The sequence below is a fragment of the Salvelinus sp. IW2-2015 genome, linkage group LG4q.1:29 (genome assembly GCF_002910315.2).
Source record: "Salvelinus sp. IW2-2015 linkage group LG4q.1:29, ASM291031v2, whole genome shotgun sequence".
Taxonomy (NCBI): domain Eukaryota; kingdom Metazoa; phylum Chordata; class Actinopteri; order Salmoniformes; family Salmonidae; genus Salvelinus; species Salvelinus sp. IW2-2015.
The window spans coordinates 22360929-22385425 of NC_036842.1; the positions used below are offsets into that span (position 1 = coordinate 22360929).

The following is a 24497-nucleotide window of genomic DNA, read 5'->3' on the forward strand; positions in this document are numbered from 1 at the left end:
ACACAGGGATGCTGAGCATTAAAAAACACAACTCTTCATAAACACACACATTTACACAAAGATTGGCATGCACATGTACACACACTCGCATGAACGCACACACAAACTTACAATTACATGAACACGCACTCACCCACTTCCTTGTACAGTTAAGTCTGTGCATATGTTTAACTGCTTACCTCCCAAACATAAATAGACAAATCAAGGTTGGTCTACGGCTGATAAGTTCTCTCTTATAGCTCTATAACCCCTCTTTGAACATGGGTTTTAAAGTGTTTTCTGGCCATGATACTCTCTAATAATATTGGTTCTAATCTAGGAGGCGTGGGGGTTGATACAGTGGCTGATGACTGTATGGCCCAGCTGATGTAGATTTAACTGCAGCTCTCGACAGATGTTGCAGGGCAGCCTGTAAGTCATTCTGAACTCAGCAGCACAGCACAACAGCTGTTGACCGCAATTCAGAAAGTCACCAAAACTGACTACCAGTACAATAAAGTTGTATTGTATTGTATTGTACAGACCTACTGTACTGAAGCAATCCCTATGGGATTTGTAGTACCAACACCGTTTTGAAAAAGGGATTAATTCCTGTCACAAGTACACAGGTGGTAATACCATCTTCTGACAAACCAGATCTATACCTTGTACTTGTACATTTGGAAAAATCGTATAAAGCATTGTGGCTTCGTTATAAATATGTTTCATTCCTCCCTATGGGGGCTGTTTGATCCTCAATGAACGTCAACTGCATTAACATTGAAGGAGAGTGTGACCTGGGCCAGAACAGCCCTGATGTTATCAAAGCTAGAGGCCAATACAGCTGGCACTGAGCTGTACAACAATGAACACATCGACACCCCCCTGACATCCCCCTCTCCAGGGCTCTCTCAATCATGTACAAACACATTTTATTGTTATTTTATAGCCAACGTCTCCTCCATAAAACATCAAACCAGATGAGAGTACAATAGACATACATTTACAGTAGACCCACACAGTACTTAATTGCACATCCAGCAAGACTGTAATTCAACTTGCTGCAGGGAGAATAAAGTGGGGGTGTTACTGTTAATGCAACTACTGCTGTGCCATACAAACCCAGGTGCATCTGCACACAGGTGCATGCACGCATACAAATAAAATGCCACACGTGCACACACATAAAAGGCACGCACACATGCTCCTCACCATGACCAGTGGTGTCAGGCCTACGTAGTCTCTCTGGGTGGTATAGATCCTCATGACGCCAACATCCTTGATGTGTCCTGTTTCCAAACGCCATGTGATCATCTGGCTCTCTAATGGTTGCTCAGTCAACTCCTTGGACTCAAAGTCAAGCTGCAAGACCTCCAACAGACCCCTGTCAAACCAGAAATACAGTTACATTCACATTCTGCATCCTACTGATATTCACTGTAGCATTCAATACAATGTGTCACAGCTCATGAATGGACATGAATACTGCAATCATCAAGATGTATGCTGCAATCAAGTACAACAAGACCCTCTTATATCTAACATGCACATTCAAACCCACAGTGTTATTATAAAATGATCATAATCTGACCTAAACCTTGCTTATAGTGTATGTAATACAGAGATGGGCAACTGGTGGCGTGGGAGGGGATGGGTGTTCAGAGCACTATTTGGTCAAGCAGTTGCTAGACAACAGATGTGTGGATGTCCTTAGTGGCTGTCCTTGGTGCTGTCAGTAGGATACTAGTAGGATACTGTGTTGTATTATTCACTGTTTCCCTCCCTCCTGCTCTCTTCATCTTCTCTCCTCAATATCTACCTCCTTCCTCATCTGTCCATTTGTCTCCTCCATCTCTTCTCCATCTCTCCTCCATCTCTCTTTCATTCTCGGATCAGGCCCGCAGAACAATCCCCCTCCCCAAACTTTTTGTCAGCCTCTTCAGCTTAGACCTCGAGATAGCTTTGCTCTACATATACTTATTCATCAATAAAAGAGATTGGACAGGATTCTATGGGGAACATTTTCACCATGATTCCACTCAATTACTTCAGCACAGGAATGGAGGAGAAAAAGGTGGTAATTCCCCCTCTTTTTCCTGGAAACCCTCTCTGGGGGCTTTGGGGGTCGTAGCTTGTAAATCTGTGGTCTTATCATCAGTTTCAGAATGCTGGGGTGGGTAGGGGGGTAACTTCTGTCTACCCCGCTGGGTGTTCACTGGCCTGTTCACTGGTTAATACCGCTGCCAGGACTTGGAATATCTGTGCTCCTTATCTTGCCCGGAATGTGCCAGCCAGCGGTTAAGCCCGGATAACGCACTGAGGATTACTGATGATTACAGATAAGTGGGCCGGACAGGCGGCGCGCTGAGCCGGGTTGGAGTGTGTATGTGTGTGTGTTTGTCTGAGGGGGATGGTATGTGCTAGGAGGTTGCTGGCCAGAGGTGTGTTTTTACATCTGGATCAGGAAGTGTTGTGATAGCACCACATAATTTTCCATGTTGACATCATTGACGCTGTGCTGACTAGTGGTGGCTATTCAGCAGCCTGATGGTCTGGGGGTAGAAGCTTTTGGCCAGTCTTACAGTTTTTGCCATGATGTTCCTATACTGCCCGCGTCTAAGTGATGGAAACGGGAAGAACAGGCCATGGCTCGGGTGGCTGGGGTACCTGATGATCGTCTTGGCCTTCCTGCAACATGTGGTGTTGTAGGTGTTATGGTGGGCAGGCAGTGTGCATCCAATGGTGCATTCGGCTGAGCGTACCACCCTCCTTAGCGCCTTGCGGTCACTGGCGGTGGAGTTGCCGTACAAGGCTGTGATGCAGCCTGACACTATGCTCTCGATGGTGCTCCTGTAGAACACTGTGATGGCCCTCGAAGACAGGCCAGATTTCTTCAGCATCTTGAGGTGCCGTGTTGTCTGACCATTTCGCCTCCTCAGATGTGTATGCCGAGGAACTTTAAGTTTTTGACCATCTCAAATGCGGCCCCGTTGATAAGGACGCTCCTTTGTTTTGCTGATGTTGAGGGAGAGGTTGTTTACCTGTCACCACCCTGTCAGTGACATCATGGAGAAATATTCTAAACTGTTCAAATCAACACAGTTGATCCCTCCCCCACTGCGATAGACAGGAGGATTACTAATGTTATTACTGATATCATGATAATCTCAAAGAGCCTTACAAACAACTGATTGACATTGTCATCTACTGTATGTTATTCCTTGTAGTTATAGAGCAGGTTTCCCGGACACAGATTAGTGCTACAGTCTATTTCTCCATTGAGGAATGCTTTTTAGTCCAGGACTAGGCTTGATCTCTGTCCCGGAAACTGGCCCATATTCCATGAGATTATAACTAGGGCCCAGTTGTTCCTGATCACATGACCTGACCAGGGAAAACTCTGGGCCCAATTTACGTATAACATATCTTATAGAAACCAGGGAAATAAGTGCCTTAAGCAAATATCAGTGCAGCTGTGCCACATCTATCAGTTCAAAAAGTACTGAATAGTCACTTCAGTCTATTTACAAGGAGAGTGATTAATCACAATGTAACAGAGATCTGCTCCACACAATAAACGGCTGTCTGCACAGCTGCCGGGACCACACCAACAAGGCAACTGATGAAATTAATTTGTTTTTTTCCCTCGATCAAGTCCTAGAATTGCAATCTGTTCTTCTTCCTGACATTTTAACGAAGAGAATTCTGAGAATCTGGAAAGCTATAAGAAACAACCTGTTTGTTTCTTCTAACTTTCTCTTCGGACAAATGCTGTACATCAATAATCTCACACTTCTCATACCAGTAAGAACATGACAAAGGAAAGCCATTATTAAGATTTAAGAGAGCCTACAAAACTCAAGATATTTGAGGAAAATGAAGGGCTACACACCTTTTCCTGGGATTGGTGGTCTTCCTCTGACACACGACAGAGATGGTGTTTACGCCCCTTCTGCCAGGCTCCAGGGCGATGTCCCATACGGCTGAGTCACTGGGCCTCGCTGTACTGAACGACATGCCCTTCCTCACTGTGGCTCTGGAACACATAGACACACACAGGTCAGTTAACACACACATACACACACACAGGTCAGTTAACACACACATACACACACACAGGTCAGTTAACACACACATACACACACATAGGTCAGTTAACACACGCATAAAATACGTTGGCATACACACACACACACACACACACAAACACATAGGTCAGTTAACACACATACACACACACAGGTCAGTTAATACACCCACAAAGGCCAGTTAACACACACTCATACACACACATAGGTCAGTTAACACACACATACACACCCATAGGTCAGTTAACACACACATACACACACACAGGTCAGTTAACACACACATACACACACACAGGTCAGTTAACACACACATACACAAACAGGTCAGTTAACACAACACACACACAGGTCAGTTACACACACACACACACACACACACACACACACACACACACACACACACACACACACACACACACACACACACACACACACACCACACACACACACACACACACGCACACACACACACACACACACACACACACACACACACAGGTCAATTAACACACACATACACACACAGGTCAGTTAACACACACCGTACACACACAGAGTCAGTTTAACACACACACACACACATACACACACACAGGTCAATTAACACACACATACACACACAGGTCAGTTAACACACACGTACACACACAGGTCAGTTAACACACACGTACACACACAGGTCAGTTAACACACACATACACACACAGGTCAATTGACATGAATACATAAATTCACAGGCTACTTAAGGGGAACACTTGAGGTGATCTCAACAGCATAATCTGTTTGAGTGTTATTGAACCATGATTGAATGCTGCAGGGGAGGTGGAGCTATCTGAGGAACACCTGAGAGCCTCAGATAATGATAGCAGCCTGACATAGTCAGCACAAGGCTCAGATTCTAAAGCTGCCTTCAGGCAAACTCTCACATAACATACATTCACATCAAAACATGCAGTGGTTGGTCAAAGATCAACCTAGAGGAAGCTCTACATGTTACTTCTACCAGTATGATTGTTCACTCTTAGAAAAAAAGGTGCTATCTAGAACTTTAAAGGGTTCTTCGGCTGTCCCCATAGAACCCTTCAAAGAACCCTTTTAGGTTCCTGGTAGAACCTGTTTCGTTCCAGGTTAGAACCCTTTTCACAGAGTGTCAAACCAGCGTTGAATAGAACTTGTCACGGGTACATCCTGTGACAAGGTTATAACATCTACCGAAAAGACAGAAATGCCAACAGAGGCGGTGTTGCGGTCTATATTCAGAACCACATTCCTGTGAAGCTTAGAGATGATCTAATGTTAAATACTGTTGAAGTAATATGGCTACAGGTTCATCTGCCTCACCTAAAGTCCATTCTTGTGGGAAGCTGCTGTAGACCACCAAGTGTTAACAGTCTGTATCTGGATAATATGTGTGAAATGCTTGATAATGTATGTGATATCAACAGAAAAGTACATTTTCTGGGTGATTTAAATATTGACAAGCTATCATCAAGCTGCCCACTCAGGAAAAAAATTCAAACTGTAACCAGTGCCTGCAACTTGGATCCGGTTGTCAGTCAACCTACCAGGGTAGTTACAAACAGCACAGGAATTAAATCATCAAAATGATCACATTTTTACTAACGCTGCAGATATTTGCTTTAAAGCAGTATCCAAATCCATAGAATGTAGTGATCACAATATAATAGCCACATCTAAGAAAACCAAAGTTCCAAAGGCTGGGACTAATATAGTGTATAAGAGGTCATCCAATAAGTTTTGTTGTGATTCATATGTTGATGATGTAAAGAATATTTGTTGGTCTGTGATGCTGCACTTGACTCATTTATGAAACGACTTATTCCAGTTACTAATAAGCACGCACGATTAAGAAAATTACTGTAAAAACTGTTAAATCCCCTTGGATTGATGAGGAATTGAAAAATTGTCTGGTTGAGAGGGATGAGGTAAAAGGTATGGCAAATAAGTCTGGCATGCCCAACTGTCTGGCAGCCCAACTGGCAAACATATTGAAAATTAAGAAATCATGTGACTAAACTAAATAAAAGAAAAAGAAACTACACTAGGAAACAAATATAAATTACATAAAGGAATGATAGTAAAAAGCTTTGGGGCACCTTATATGAAATTTTGGGAAAAAAATCTAACTCGGCTACTTCATTTGTTGAATCAGATGGCTCATTCATCAAAAAGCCCACTGATATTGCCAACTACTTTAATGACGTTTTCATTGGCAAGATAAGCAAACTTAGGGATGACATTCCAGCAACAAACGCTGACACTACACATCCAAGTATATTGGACCAAATTTTGAAAGACAAGAATTGTACTTTTGAATTCCGTAAAGTTAGTGGTGAAGAGGGGAAAAAATGATTGTTGGTTGTCAACAATGACAAGTCACCAGGGTCTGACAATCTAGATGGAAAATTACTGAGGATAATAGCAGACAATTTTGCCACTCCTATTTGCCACATCTTCAATTTAAGCCTCCAAGAGAGCATGAGCCCTCAAGCCTGGAGGAAAGCTAAAGTAATTCCGCTACCCAAGAATAGTAAAACCCCCCTTTACTGGCTCAAATAGCCGACCAATCAGCCTGTTACCAACCCTTACTAAACTTCAGAAAAATTCTGTTTTACCAGATACAATGCAGATACAAGTAAACAAATTTACAACAGAATTTCAGCATGATTATAGGGAAGAACACTCAACAAGCACAGCACTTACACAAATTACTGATGATTGGCTTAGACTTCAGTGCAGCTTTTGACATTATTGATCATAGTCTGCTGCTGGAAAAACGTATGTGTTATGGCTTTACACCCCCTGCTATAATGTGGATAAAGAGTTACGTGTCTAACACAGAGGGTGTTGCTTAACTTTTTAAGGCTAGGGGGCAGTATTCGGAAGTTTGGATGACTGAGGTGCCCAAAGTAAACTGCCTGTTACTCAGGCCCAGAACCTAGGATATGCATATGCATGGTATAAAACACTCTAAAGTTTCTAAAACTGTTAAAATAATGTCTGTGAGTATAACAGAACTGATTTGGCAGGTGAAACACCAAGGACAATCCATCCAGGAATGTTTGTTGTTGTTGAGGTCATTGGACTTTTCAATGCTTTTCTGTGGGAAAGTCTAATAATTACGACCCAGATTGCAGTTCCTATGGCTACCACTAGATGTCAACAGTCTTTAGAAATTGTTTCATGCTTGTTTTTTGAAAAATGAAGAAGTATTCGTATTCTTTCGAAGTATCCCTCAGAAGGACTCTAGTCTTTTGGCGCGCTCCTCGTTCTTTTTCTCCGGTATTGAACACAGTTTATTCCGTCTTAAATGTTATCGATTATTTACATATTAGGGTAACTGAGGTTGGATTAGAAATGTTGTTTGAATTGTTTGGACGAAGTTTACAGGTAACTATTCAGATTCCTTTATAGGCATGTTGGGCGAGTTGGAACAGGTGTATTTCTGAATCAAACGCGACAAATAAACTGACATTTTTGGGATATAAAGAAGGACTTTATCGAACAAAACGACCATACGGTTTGCAACTGCACATGGTGACAAAGATCGTACTTTTTGGAGAAATTTCCTCTGGTCTGATGAAACAAAAATAGAACTGTTTGGCCATAATGACCATCTTTATGTTTGGAGGAAAAAGGGGGACGCTTGCAAGCCGAAGAACAACATCCCAACCGTGAAGCATGGGGGTGGCAGCATCATGTCGTGGGGGTGCTTTTCTGCAGGAGGGACTGATTAAATGTCAGGAATTGTGAAAAGCTGAGTTTAAATGTATTTGGCTAAGGTGTATGTAAACTTCCGACTTTCGACTTCAACTGTAAATGTGATGAGTTTGCGGCATATTTCAGTGATAACCAACATTGCTTGACTGAATCAAGCAAGAGCTGATGAGAAGTTTGATGATATGTGCACTAGCCTACCACGCAAAGGCATTATGTACTTGTTTTACCTAATTGACACAGACATGCTCAGGAAAGTGATATCACAACTTAAGCCTTCTACCTGCCTTCTTGATCCTATCCCCATCACCGTCTTCAAAACAGTTTTTGAATGAATATCTGAAAAAGTGCAAGCTGTTAATCATTCCCTGTTCCCAGGCAATTTCTCACTGCACTAAAAACTGCTGTGGTGAAACCCCTTCTGAATAAAAGTAATCTAGATTCTTCAGCTCTTGGCAATTTCTCGGAAATCTCCAACCTTCCATTCTTAAGCAAAATTCTGGAGAAATTGGTGTTCAAACAGCTAAATGATTTTTTAAGTGTCAACTCTATTTTTGAAAAAAATCCAATCTAGTTTTCGTGCCCACCACAGCACAGAGACAGCCTTAGTTAAACTTGTAAATTATTTTCGAAACAACACAGATGCCAAACAGCTCTCTGTCCATGTACTCTTGGATTTAAGTGCTGCATTCAACACTGTTGACCATGATGTCCTTCTGGACAGAGTAGAGAAGTGGGTTGGCCTCTCCGGTTCAGTTCTAAATTGGTTTAGGACCTATTTAATTAACTTCTCTAGGATAGGGGGCAGCATTTTCACGTTTGGATGAAAAGCGTGCCCAGAGTAAACTACCTGCTACTCAGTCCCAGATGTGAATATATGCATATTATTATTAGTATTGGATAGAAAAACTGTTTGAATCATGACTGTGAGTATAACAGAACTTATTTGGCAGGCAAAACCCTGAGGACAAACCATTCAGATTTTTTTGTTGTCGAGGTCACTCTCTTTTCAATGGGCTTTCATTGGGAATCCAGATTTCTAAGGGACCTTCCTGCAGTTCCTATCACTTCCACTGGATGTCAACAGTCTTTAGAAATTGGTTGAGGTTTTTCCTTTGAGAAATGAAGAATTAGCCCCGTTCAGAATGAGGCTCCAGTGAAGTGTACTGTTTGTTAGGCGCATGACCAGAAAGCATGCTACACATTGTTTTCCTTCGGTATTGAACACAGATCATCCCGTCTTCAATTTTATCGATTATTTACGTTGAAAAATACCTAAAGTTGTAATACAAAAGTAGTTTGAAATGTTTTGGCAAAGTTTACAGGTAACTTTTGAGATATTTTATAGTCACGTTGTACAAGTTGGAACCGGTGTTTTTCTGGATCAAACGCGCCAAATAAATGGACATTTTGGATATATATCGATGGAATTAATCGAACAAAAGGACCATTTGTGATGTTTATGGGACATATTGGAGTGAGTCAGTGAGGGCAGCGCAGATTAAATGTACTGTTACGTAAAAATCACATCCAGGAATGGAGAGAACATTCTAACATCACGTGCATAAAACAAAAAACTCACAATGGGGCGACCGTTAGAGATGTTTGGAACTCACGCATGAAAGGGTTAAACCGTATTAGTTATTTAAATACTTGGATGGCTCACAACTTTCTCCAGCAAAATCAAGACAAGACTGAGGTACATATTGTTGAAGCCAAAGCACAGAGAGAGAATCTAGCCACACATTTGATTTCACGGGCAATAAAGATAAAACACCAGGTAAAAAACCAAGGTGTTATTTCAGATTCTGAACAAAATTCCTAAATTCCTCATAAGGAACATGACTGAAATAGCAAGGCTAATAGCAAGGCTTTAACAAGGCTAATCTGAAAACAAGACTCCCTAAATTCAATCATCATATCGATTGTGCTACCAGGGCTGGCAAAACCCTGGATCATTGTTATTCTATCTTCCGCGACGCATATAAGGCCCTCCCCCACCCTCCTTTCGGAAAAGCTGACCAGGACTCCATTTTGTTGCTCCCTGCCTATAGACAGAGACTAAAACAGGAAGCTCCCGCGCTCAGGTCTGTTCAACGCTGGTCCGACCAATCTGATTCCATGCTTCAAGATTGCTTCGATCACGTGGACTGGGATATGTTCCGCATTGCGTCAAACAACAACATTGACGAATACGCTGATTCGGTGAGCGAGTTTATTAGCAAATGCATCGGCGATGTCGTACCCACAGGAACTATTAAAACATTCCCAAACCAGAAACCGTGGATTGATGGCAGCAGTCGCGCAAAACTGAAAGTGCGAACCACTGCTTTTAATCAGGGCAAGGTGACCGGAAACATGACCGAATACAAACAGTGTAGCTATTCCCTCCGCAAGGCAATCAAACAAGCTAAGCATCAGTACACAGACAAAGTAGAGTTGCTTTTCAACGGCTCAGACACAAGAGGTATGTGGCTGGGTCAACAGTCAATCACGGATTACAAAAATAAAATCAGCCCCGTCGCAGACCAGGATGTCTTGCTTCCAGACAGACTAAACAACTTCTTTGCTCGCTTTGAGGACAATACAGTGCCACTGACACGGCCCGCTACCAAAACCTGCGGACTCTCCTTCACTGCAGCCGACAACAACCACCCGAGCCACTGCCTGTTCACCCCGCTATCATCCAGAAGGCGAGGTCAGTACAGGTGCATCAAAGCAGGGACCGAGAGACTGAAAAACAGCTTCTATCTCAAGGCCATCAGACTGTTAAACAGCCACCACTAACATTGAGTGGCTGCTGCCAACATACTGACTCAACTCCAGCCACTTTAATAATGGAAAAATTGATGTAAAAAATTTATCACTAGCCACTTTAAACAATGCCACTTTTATATGTTTACATACCCTACATTACTCATCTCATATGTATATACTGTACCCGATACCATCTACTGCATCTTGCCTATGCCGTTCTGTACCATTACTCATTCATATATTTTTATGTACATGTTCTTCATCCCTTTACACTTGTGTATAAGGTAGTTGTTGTGAAATTGTTAGGTTAGATTATTCATTGGTTATTACTGCATTGTCGGAACTAGAAGCACAAGCATTTCGCTACACTCACATTAACATCTGCTAACCATGTGTATGTGACAAATCAAATTTGATTTGATTTGATTTGAAATGGCAGAACTTCATTTTTATTCTGATGATACTGTTATTTACTGTTGTGCCTCGTCTCTTACAAAACCTTTCCAGAACTTGCAAACTGCTTTTTATACTGTTCAACATACCTTATCCTCAATACTGACAAAACTAAACTAATGGTGTTTTCAAAAGCAAGAAATAGACCTCTGAACCTTTCACCTATTACTACCTGTCAGGGCAAGGAGATTGAGGTTGTAACCTCATATAAATATCTTGGAATTTTAATTGATGACCGCCTCTCTTTTAAATTGCATATTCAACAACTTACAAAAAAATGTAGGCTGAAATTGGGATTTTATTTTAGGAATAAGGCCTGGGGTTTTTTAAGCCAGAAGAAGACTAGTATCAGCTACATTTATGCCTTTACTAGACTATGGGGATATTTTATATATGAATGCTTCCGCTCAGTGTTTGAGATCATTTGACACCCTTTAGCATGGCACTTTGACATTTATTTTAAACTGCAAAACCCTTACGCACCACTGCACCAGGGTTGGCTGGCCTTCTCTAGTCACTCGTAGGCTCAGTCACTGGTATACTTTTATTTACAAAGCCATCTTGGGTTTACTACTTTTTTATTTGGGCATTTTTATTGTTCAGAAATGTGCTGGGTACTCTTCGTTCGATGATGGGGGGGACAACATTCAGATGATGATGATGATGGTGGGACAACATTCAGATGATGATGATGATGGTGGGACAACATTCAGATGATGATAATGATGGTGGGACAACATTCAGATGATGATGATGGCGGGACAACATTCAGATGATGATGATGATGGTGGGACAACATTCAGATGATGATGATGGCGGGACAACATTCAGATGATGATGATGATGATGATGGGGGCACAACATTCAGATGATGATGGGGACAACAATCAGATGATGATGATGGGGGACAACATTCAGATCATGATGATGATGGGGACAACATTCAGATGATGATGAAGATGGTTGGAGAACATTCAGATGATGATGATAATGATGGGAGCATCATTCAGATGATGATGATAATTTGGGGACAACATTCAGATGATGATGATGGGGGAACTACATTCAGATGATGATGATGGGGGGACAACATTCAGATGATGATGATGATGGGGGACAACATTCAGATGATGATGATGATGGGGGACAACAATCAGATGATGAATATTGGGGGAGAACATTCATATGTTGATGATGATGGGGGGACAAAATTCAGATGATGATGATAATGTGGGGACAACATTCAGATGATGATGATGATGATGTGGGACAACATTCAGATGATGATGATGATGGGGGACAACATTCAGATGATGATGATGATGGGGGACAACAATCAGATGATGATGATGATGGGGGCACAACATTCAGATGATGATGATGATGGGGGACAACAATCAGATGATGAATATTGGGGGACAACATTCAGATGATGATGTGGGGACAACATTCAGATGATGATGATGATGATGGGGGCACAACATTCAGATGATGATGATGATGGGGGACAACATTCAGATGATGATGATGATGGGGGACAACAATCAGATGATGATGAATATTGGGGGACAACATTCATATGTTGATGATGATGGGGGGACAAAATTCAGATGATGATGATAATGTGGGGACAACATTCAGATGATGATGTGGGGATAACAATCAGATGATGATGATGATTGTGGCACAACATTCAGATGATGATGATGGGGGACAACTTTCAGATGATGATGATGTGGGGACTACATTCAGATGATGATGATGGGGGACAACATTCAAATGATGATCAAGGGGGACAACATTCCGATGATGATGATGGTTGGACAACATTTAGATGATAATGATGGGAGGACAACATTCAGATGATGATGATGATGATGAAAGGGGCAACATTCAGATGATGATGATGATGAAGGAGGACAACGTTCAGTTGATGATGATGATGATGATGATGATGGGAAACAAAAATCAGATAATGATGGTGATGGTGGGAGAACATTCAGATGATGATGATAATGATGGGGAACTAGATTCAGATGATGATGATAATGGTGGGACAACATTCAGATGATGATGATGGCAGGACAACATTCAGATGATCATGATGATGGGGACAACATTCAGATGACCATGAAATGGGGGACAACATTCAGATGATGATGATGATGGTGGGAGAACATTCAGATGATGATGATAATGATGGGGAACTACATGCAGATGATGATGATGATGGGGACAACATTCAGATGATGATGATGATGGGGGGACAACATTCAGATGATGATGATTGGGGGACTACATTCAGATGATGACGATGGGGGGACAACATTCAGATGATGATGATTATGGGGGACAACATTCAGATGATGATGATGATGATGGGGACAACGTTCAGATGATGATGATGATGGGGGACAACATTCAGATGCTGATGGGGGACAGCAATCAGATGATGAAGAGGAGGGACAACATTCAGATGATGATGATGATGGGGGACAACATTCAGATGATGATGATGATGGTGCGACAACATTCAGATGATGATGATGATGGGGGACAACAATCAGATGACGAATATTGGGGGACAACATTCATATGTTGATGATGATGGGGGGACAAAATTCAGATGATGATGATAATGTGGGGACAACATTCAGATGATGATGATGATGTGGGGACAACAATCAGATGATGATGATGATGGGGGCACAACATTCAGATGATGATGACGGGGGGACAACTTTCAGATGATGATGATGTGGGGACAACATTCAAATGATGATGATGGTTGGACAACATTTAGATGATAATGATGGGAGGACAACATTCAGATGATGATGATGATGATGAAAGGGGGCAACATTCAGATGATGATGATGATGAAGGAGGACAACGTTCAGTTGATGATGATGATGGGGAACAACAATCAGATAATGATGGTGATGGTGGGAGAACATTCAGATGATGATGATAATGATGGGGAACTACATTCAGATGATGATGATGATGGGGACAACATTCAGATGATGATGATGATGATGGGGGACAACGTTCTTATGATGATGGGGGGACAGAATTCAGATGATGATGATGATAATGTGGGGACACGTTTCAGATGATGATGATGGGGGACAACATTCAGATGATGATGATGTGGGGACAACATTCAGATGATAATGATGATGGGGACAACATTCAGATGACCATGCATGGGGACAACAGTCAGATGATAATGATGATGGTGGGAGAACATTCAGATGATGATGATAATGATGGGGACAACATTCAGATGATGATGATGGGGACAACATTCTTATGATGATGGGGGACAGAATTCAGATGATAAATTGGGGACACATTCAGATGATGATGATGTGGGGACAACATTCAGATGATGATGATTTGGGGACCACATTCCGATGATGATGAAGATGTGGGGGACAACATTCAGATGATGATGATGGGGGACAACATCAGATGATGATGATGGGAGGACATATTCAGATGATGATGATTGTGCGACAACATTCAGATGATGATGATGATGGGGGACAACATTCAGATGATGATGATGGGGACAAAATTCAGAGGATGAATGATGATAATGTGGGGACAACATTCTGATGATGATGTGGGGACAACATTCAGATGATGATGATGATGGGGAATGACATTCAGGTAATTATGATGGGGGACACATTTCCGATGACGATGAAGATGGTTGGACAACATTTAGATGATGATGATGGAAGAAACATTCAGATGATGATGGTGATGGGGGACAACATTCAGATGATGATGATGATGGGGGACAACATTCAGATGATGATGATGATGGGGGACAACATTCAGATGATCATGATCAGATGATGGAGGGGGACAACATTCAGATGATGATGGGGGCAACATTAGATGATGATGATGTGGGGGAACAACATTCAGATGATGAATGATGTGGGGGACAACATTCAGATGATGATGATGTGGGGGACAACATTCAGATGATGATGATGGTGAGATAACATTCAGATGATGATGTGGGGGCAGCCTTCAGATGATGATGATGGTGAGACAACATTCAGATGATGATGTGGGGGCAGCCTTCAGATGATGATGATGTGGGGACAACAATCAGAGGATGATGATGGGGGGACAATATTCAGATGATGATGATGCGGGGACAACATGCAGATGATGATGATGATGGGGGACAACATTCAGATAATGACGATGATGGTGGGACAACATTCAGATGATGATGATGATGGGGGACAACAATCATATGATGATGATGGGGGGACAAAATTCAGATGATAATGTCGGGACAACATTCAGATGAAGATGATCTGGGGACAACATTCAGTTGATGATGATGGGGGACAACATTCAGATGATGATCATGGGGCACAACATTCCGATGATGATGAAGATCGTTGGACAACATTTAGATGATGATGATGGGAGGACAACATTCAGATGATGATGATGATTGTGGGACAACATTCCGATGATGATGATGATGATGATGATGATGGGGGACAACATTCAGATGATGATGATGATGATGAAAAGGGGCAACATTCAGATGATGATGATGATGATGAAGGAGGACAACGTTCAGATGATGATGGGAAACAACAATCAGATGATGAAGATGATGTTGGAACAACATTCAGATGATGATGATGATGGGGACAACATTTGGATGATGATGATGATGGTGGGGCAACATTCAGATCATGATGATGGCGGGACAACATTCAGATGATGATGAAAATGGGGGCACAACATTCAGATGATGAAGATGGGGAAAACATTCAGATGATGATGATGGTGGGACAACATTCAGATCATGATGATGATGATGTGGACAACATTCAAATGATGTCGATGATGATGGGGGACAACTTTCAGATGATGATGATGGGGGACAACATTCAGATGATGATCTAGATGGGGGACAACATTCAGATGATGATAATGGAGGGACAACATTCAGATGATGATGATTATGGGGGGGACAACATTCAGATCATGATGGGGGGACAACATTCAGATGATGATGATGATGGGGGACAATATTCAGATGATGATGATGGAGGGACAACATTCAGATGATGATGATTATGGGGGGGACAACATTCAGATCATGATGGGGGGACAACTTTCAGATTATGATGACGGGAGGACAACATTCAGATGATGATGATGATGGGGGACAACATTCAGACGATGATGATGATGGGAGGACAACATTCAGATGATGATGATGATGATGTTAGGACAACATTTAGATGATGATGATGAGGGACAACATTCAGATGATGATGATGGGGGGGACAGCATTCAGATGATGATGATGATGATGATGGTGGGACGGACAACATTCAGATGATGATGATGATGGGGGATGACATTCAGATGATGATGATGGTGGGACAACATTCAGATGATGATGATGATGGGGGACAACATTCAGACGATGATGATGATGGTGGTACAACATTCAGATGATGATGATGATGGGGACAACATTCAGATGATGATGATGATGATGGGCGACAACATTCAGATGAAAATGATGATGGTGGGACAACATTCAGATGATGATGATGGTGGGACAACATTCAGATGATGATGATGATGGGGGGACAACATTCAGATGATTATGATGATGGGGACAACATTCAGATGATGATGATGATGGTGGGACAACATTCAGATGATGATGATGATGGGGGGACAACATTCAGATGATGATAAGGATGGGGGGACAACATTCAGATTATGATGATGACAGAGGGGACAATATTCAGATGATGATGATAATGGGGGGACAACATTCAGATCATGATGAGGGGGACAACATTCAGATTATGATAATGATGGGGGACAACATTCAGATGATTATGATGTGGGGACAACATTCAGATGATGATAGATAAGATGGCGGGGGGGAACAACCTTCTAGATGAATGATGATGTTTGGGCAAAAAAAACATTCAGAAAATAATGATGGGGGGACAACATTACAGAATGATGATGATTTTGGACCAACCATTCAGAATGACTGATGATGGGGGACAAACATTCAGATGATTGATGCTAATGGGGGACAATATTCAGATGATGATAGATAGGACGGGCAATACATTAGAGAGAATAGGGAATCGACATGGATATGGGGGACAACATTCAGATATGATGATGGGGAGACATATGATGATGATGAGGAGCAACATTACAGATGATAGATTATGGGGGGAACAACATTCAGACATTTATGGGGATAATTGATATTACGGGAGGACAACATTCAGAATGATGATGAATGATGGAGAGGACAAACTTCAGACGATGATGATGATGGGAAAGGACATTTCAGATGATGATGATGATGATGTAGGACACATTCTAGATGATAGAATGATGAAGGGGACACATTCAGATGATGATGATGGGAGTTGGGAACAGACATTTCAGATGATTGATGAATAGAATGAGATGGTGGGAAGCGGACAACATTCAGATGATGATGATGGATGGGGGATGAACCATTCAGATGATGATGATGGTGGGACAACATTCAGATGATCGATGATGGTGGGACAACATTCAGACGATGATGATGATGGGACAACATTCAGATGAATGATAAGGGACGAAACATTCAGATGATAAATAGGATAGATGGTGGACAACATTCAAGATGATGATGATGATGGAGGGGACAACATTCAGATGATTATGATGATGGGACAACATTCAGATGATGATGATAGATAGAGAGTAGGGACAACATTCAAGATGATGAATGATGATGGGGGGACAACATTCAGATGATGATAAGGATGGGGGAACAACAATTCAGATATATGATGATGAAAGAGGGGACAATATTCAGATGATGATGATAATGGGGGAAGAAAACATTCAGATCATGATGAGGGGACAAATTCAGATTATGATAATGATGGGGGACAACATTCAGAATGATTAATGATTAGTGGGGACAACATTCAGATGATGATGATGATGGCGGGGGGACAACATTCAGATGATGATTATGGGAGGGGAACAACATTCAGATGATGATGATTGTTGGAACAACATTAGATATGATGATGATGGGGAAACATTCAGATGATGATGATTTTGGACAACATTCAGATGATGATGGGGGACAACATTCAGATGATGATGATTTTGGACAACATTCAGATAGATGAATGATGGGGAGAAACATTCAAAATGATGATAAATGGGGGACAAAATTCAGATGATGAATGATGGAGAGGACTAACATTCAGAGATGATGATAGGAGGACAACATTCAGATGATGATTGATTTTGGACAACATTCAGATGAATGATAGGGGACAACATCAGATGATGATGATTGGACAAACATTCAGATGATGATAGATGAGGGAGAACAAACATTCAAATGATGATGAAATGGGGACAACATTCAGATGATGATGATGGGGGACTACATTCAGATGATGATGATAGGGGGAAACATTAGAATAATGAGATTCGCTATTATAGATATACCCAGTGGCTTAAAGTCCCACCAACGCTTCCAGACAGACAAACTTTAATCTCCATACACACACACACACGACAAGGAAGCTTATAAAAATAAATAACATAGATTTAGTTGCAGTGATTTAGAACACACACGCGCACACGCGCAAGCACGCACGAGGACACGCACACGCACACAACACACACACACACGTGCTTGCACGCAGGTGTAACGGTTGTCACACTGATTGCTTAGCGATTACTGCTTCTCTCCTGATTCAGCTCACACAGAACAAGGCAAAAAAAACAGGACCTCTTCCTTGCTGGCACACTGTGACCGCTCGCCCTTGACAACGTACAGAACTGTTTTGAGCTGTCGAATTTCGGCACATTTCAAGCTAGCTGTGGTGTGAACTTAAATCCTTACAGAGGCACAACCCACAACACACACCACACACACACACACAACACACACACACACACAACACAAACACACAACCACACACCACAACAACAACAAACAACAACAACACACACACACACACTATCTATATTCTATACTATCATATAATACTCTTCATCTATCTATCTTCTATCATCACTATTCTACACTCATCACACAAATAATTAAAATTACCACACCACATCACACACACACACACATCAGCACACACACACACACACACTCCCTCCCCTTGTCCCGTCTAACTGCTGGGCCGTGTGATTCAGTCATACACACAGAGACTGGTGCTCAGTGACAGCTGACAGTCTGATCAATACTAACCCAGGCAGATCTGGATCGAGTTCTGGGTCAGGAGCCAGACTAAATCACTCTCAGCTAGGTTCACTGAGGCAAGGCCAGCATTAGAGCCAAGCAATCCACCAACCAAACATATCGTTACTCCTGCTAAGAGAAATGAGGACCTTTTTTTTTATCTCAATTTAATGGGCCAGTATCAGGAACGAGAAGTGATTCAGACCAACAGTGATTAATTTCCCTGAGGAGGACGATAGCGATGAGGGGCAAAGCCCGATGACAACAGTCTATTTTCAGCCTGGCTGGATTAGTAAACAGTCCAAGTATGAGATCAGGAAGGGGAAAGGGAAATAAAAGTCAAAGAGGAGGTTGATTAAATAAATCCTTGCCTGAGATCACGTTGAAAAGGGGGAATATGAAGAGAGACTTGTCTGTGTGACTTCCTCAAAGTCAACTCATCATCATTTCATTCGTAATCCTTTACAGCCCCCCGCTTCATCTACTACCTTCACATCTCACACCTTTACAATATATTTAGTTGGGAACAGCCAACAGGCTATCAGCTAAATAGACTGCCTGCCAGAGACCTCCTGAACCTCCCCTCAAGCACAGCACAAACTCATCATCAAAATACCACTTTTCAAAATACACAAAGTTATCATCCCCTGGCCTGAATTTGACAAAGTATTAATTTGTTTGGACCAACCAATCATATTTGTTCAGGCAAAAGACAGGGCTGCGTGAAATGTTCTTAAATTACCCGCAATACTGTGGTGCAAATTAAATTACTTGTGTAAAATGAACAGCCATACAAAAGTCCCATTTTTTCCCCCACAAGTCATTTTAAGTTTAATATTATATGCTGATATATGCTTTATATGCTGATATTGTACAGTGGGATTTTTCATAGAAAGAAAGACTGACAGGGATGGCCACTTTGGACAGACTGGAAATGAATGGTCTCTGAGCTCTGGCTCTGAGGTAGAGCAGTAAAGATGCTTACTGTAAGTGAGAGCCTTGTTCCAATGACTGTGGGACTGGGACCACCGTCAAATGCACACATACACACACTCACTCACTCACTCACGTATGGCCGCATGCACACACACACACACACACAAACTCACATAAAAGTCCAGGAGGCAGTAATGGAGCCATGGTCAGATCATCTCTCAACCAAAGGGTTAACCTTTCGAGTCATTTTCAATCAGGAAAGGGATTATCTGTCATAAACCTCAGGGTTTGTACTCAATATTGGGCCTGGAGGAGTGAAGTAGAGCAGGGATTTTCCCCCAGGAAGAATCACTCATCTCTGAGCCAAACCAAGCCAGGCCAGGCCGGGCCAGCCTCCACATGGCCTTAAACACTGGGATCAGTCCCTTTAGTCCTCTCCCCTTTCTAAATCTCAGTATGGGGCTATGATTTACAATGGGACTCAAGCACAGAGGCCTAAAAGCATCTGTAGTGGGTCAATGGATTTGGGAAGTTCAGGTGGCATAGAGATTAATCTCTCAAATAAATATAATATCAAGGCCATGAGAGTTTAAGAGTCTTTCACCAAAGTCTCCTCAATGCTAGTCCAGGTCAGTTTTGTATATTTTGTATTTATTTATTAGTGGTCCCAATTAGCTACTGCCAAGGCAGCAGTTACTCTTCCTGGGGTCCAAACACATTAAGGCACTTACATCACATAAAAAAAACTGTACATCATATAACATTATTATACCACTACATATCTACAATACAAAAATGTATAATACCACCGTACAACAATATTACAATGTGCGTGTGTGTAAGAGTGCATGTGCTAGTGTGTGTGTGCGTATGTGTGTGTCTGTACATGTGTGTGTGTGTGTCTCTTCACAGTCCCTGCTGTTCCATAAGGTGTATTTACAGTGCATTCGGAAATTATTCAGACCCCTCAACTTTTCCACATTTTAATACGTTACAGCCTTATTCAAAAATGTATTAAATTAATGTTTTTCCTCATCAATCTACACACAATTGTAACGTTCGTCTTTAGGTGGAAGAGAGGAGGACCAAGGCGCAGCGTGGTGAATGTTCATGATGTCGAATTTTAATGATATCCAACAAAACAGAACACTGACAAAATACAAAATAACAAAACGACGTGAACAGACCTGAACTTGAGAACATAAAACATGAACGCACGAACAGGTAGGTAGGAACAAACGAACGAACGAAACGAAACAGTACCATGTGGTGAAACAAACACAGACACAGCAACAATCACCCACAAACAAACAGTGAGAACAGCCTACCTTAATATGGTTCTCAATCAGAGGAAACGTAAAACACCTGCCCCTGATTGAGAACCATATCAGGCTAATGCAATGAACCCAACATAGAAACACATAACATAGAATGCCCACCCAGCTCACGTCCTGACCAACTAAACAAGGCTAAACAAAGGAAATAAGGTCAGGAACGTGACAACAATACCCTATAATGACAAAGAGAAAACAGGTTTTTATCATTTTTGCAAATGTATAGAAATTAAAAAACAGAAATACCTTATTTATATAACTATTCGAACCCTTTGCTATGAGACTTGCAATTGAGCTCAGGTGCATCTTGTTTCAATTGATCATTCTTGAGATGTTTCTATAACTTGATTGTAGTCCATCTGTTGTAAATTCAATTGATTGTACATGATTTGGAAAGGCACACCCCTGTCTGTGTAAGGTCCCACAGTTGACAGTGCATGTCAGAGCAAAAACAAAGCCATGAGGTTGAAGGAATTGTCCGTAGAGTTCCGAGACAGGATTGTGTTAACTAGGGTAGGGTGCACTATTTTCACCTCTGGATGAAAAGCGTGCCCAAAGTAGAATGCCTGCTACTCAGGCCCAGAAGCTAGGATATGCACACAATTGGTAGATTTGGATGGAAAACACTCTAAAGTTTCCCAAATTGTTAAAATAATGTCTGTGAGTATAACATAACTGATTTGGCAGGCGAAAACCTGAGAAAAATCCATCCAGGAAGTGGGATTTCTTTATGTTTGTAGTTTTCTATTGAATGCCATTACAGTTTCCATTGATTTAGGACTCAAATTGCACTTTCTATGGCTTCCACTAGATGTCAACAGTCTTTAGAAATTGTTTCAGGCTTGTATTCTGAAAAATGAGGGAGTAAGACCACTCTGAATGACTGGACCCTACAGTGTCCCAGAGAGTTTTCATGCGCACGACCGAGAGCGCGCCTTTCTTGTTTACCTTTTACATTGACAACGTTATTGTCCGGTTGAAATATTATTGATTATTTAGGCTAAAAACAACCTGAGGATTGATTATTAACATCGTTTGACATGTTTCTACGAACTTTACGGATACTATTTGGATTTTTTGTCTGCCTGTTGTGACTGCGTTTGAGCCTGTGGATTACTGAACAAAACGCGCAAACAAAATGGAGGTTTTTGAATATAAAGAGGGACTTTATCGAACAAAACGAACATTTATTGAGTAAATGTGAGTCTTGTGAGTGCAACCATATGAAGATCATCAAAGGTAAGTGATTAATGTTATTGCTATTTCTGACTTGTGTAACTCCTCTACTTTGCTGGTAACTGTTTGTAATGATTTGTCTGCTGGGCGCTGTTCTCAGATAATCGCATGGTATACTTTCACTGTAAAGCCTTTTTGAAATCTGACACAGTGGTTGGATTAACAAGAAGTTAATCTTCAAACCGATGTATAACACTTGTATGTTTTATGAATTCATATTATGAGTATTTCTGTTTTTGAATTTGGCGCTCTGCAATTTCACTGGATGTTGGCCAGGTGGGACGCTACCCACTTCCCCTAGTGAGGTTAAGGCACAGATCTGTGGAAGTGTACTAAAACATTTCTTCAGCATTAAAGGTCCCAAAGAACACAGTGGCCTCCATCATTCTTAAATGGAAGAAGTTTGGAACCAACAAGACTTTTACTAGAATTGGCCGCCCGGCCAAACTGAGCAATCGGGGGAGAAGGGCCTTGGTCAGGGAGGTGACCAAGAACCCATGGTCACTCTGACAGAGCTCCAGAGTTCCTCTGTGGAGATGGGAGAACCATCCAGAAGGACAACCATCTCTGCAGCACTGCACCAATCAGGCCTTTACGGTAGAGTGGCCAGACGGAAGCCACTCCTCAGTAAAAGGCACATGACAGCCAGCTTGGAGTTTGCCAAAAGACTTTCAGACCATGAGTTACAAGATTTTCAGGTCTAATGAAACCAAGAATGCCAAGTGTCACGTCTGGAGGAAGACTGGAACCATCCCTACGGTGAACTATGGTGGTGACAGCATCATGCTGTGGGGATGTTTTTCAGCGTCAGGCACTGGGAGACTAGTCAGGATCAAGGGCAAGATGAACGGAGCAATGTACAGAGAGATTCTTGATGAAAACCCGTTCCGCTAGCGGAACCCCTCGCCAACAGCCAATGAAATTGCAGGGCACCAAATACAAATCAACAGAAATCGCATAAATCAAATTTCTCAAACATACAAGTTTTAGGCACCATTTTAAAGATACAATTCTCATTAATCCAGCCACAGTGACTGATTTCAAAAATGCTTTACAGCGAAAGCTTCACAAAAGATTATGTTAGGTCACCACCAAGTCACAGAAAAACCCAGCCATTTTTTCCGCCAAGGAGAGGAGTCGCAAAAAGCACAAATAGAGATAAGATTAATCACTAACCTTTGATGATCTTCATCAGAAGACACTCATAGGACTTCATGTTACACAATACATGTATGTTTTGTTCGATAAAGTGCATATTTATATCCAAAAATTGCATTTTGCATTGGTGTGTTTTGTTCAGTAGTTCAAAAATATGCTAAGATTTTGCAGAGAGTCACATGAATTCACAGAAATATTAATTGTAAATGTTGATGAAAATTCAAGTGTTATGCATGGAACTTTTGATACACTTCTCCTTAATGCAACCGCTGTGTCAGATTTCAAAAAAACTTTACGGAAATAGCATAATCTGAGAACTGCGCTCAGAGCCCAAACCAGCCAAAATAAATATCCGCAATGTTGCGCCGTCAACATTAGTCTGAAATAGCATTATAAATATTCACTTACCTTTGATGATCTTCATCAGAATGCACTCCCAGGAATCGCAGTTCCACAATACATTTTTGTTTTGATCGATAATGTCCATCATTTATATCCATTTATGTCAAA

At 41.6% G+C, this 24497-nt stretch overlaps 1 protein-coding gene across 1 annotated transcript in view; it reads right to left on the minus strand.

The window, feature by feature from the left end:
• The window catches only part of LOC111960857 (transmembrane protein 132D-like), a 63937-nt gene that overhangs the window by 12117 nt on the left and 27323 nt on the right, over window positions 1-24497 (minus strand). Inside the window, exons 4-5 of the mRNA XM_070439453.1 lie at window positions 3872-4015; window positions 1192-1363 (exon numbers count right to left, since the gene is read on the minus strand). Coding sequence (XP_070295554.1) covers window positions 1192-1363; window positions 3872-4015 — 316 coding nt within the window. The remainder of the gene's footprint in view (window positions 1-1191; window positions 1364-3871; window positions 4016-24497) is intronic.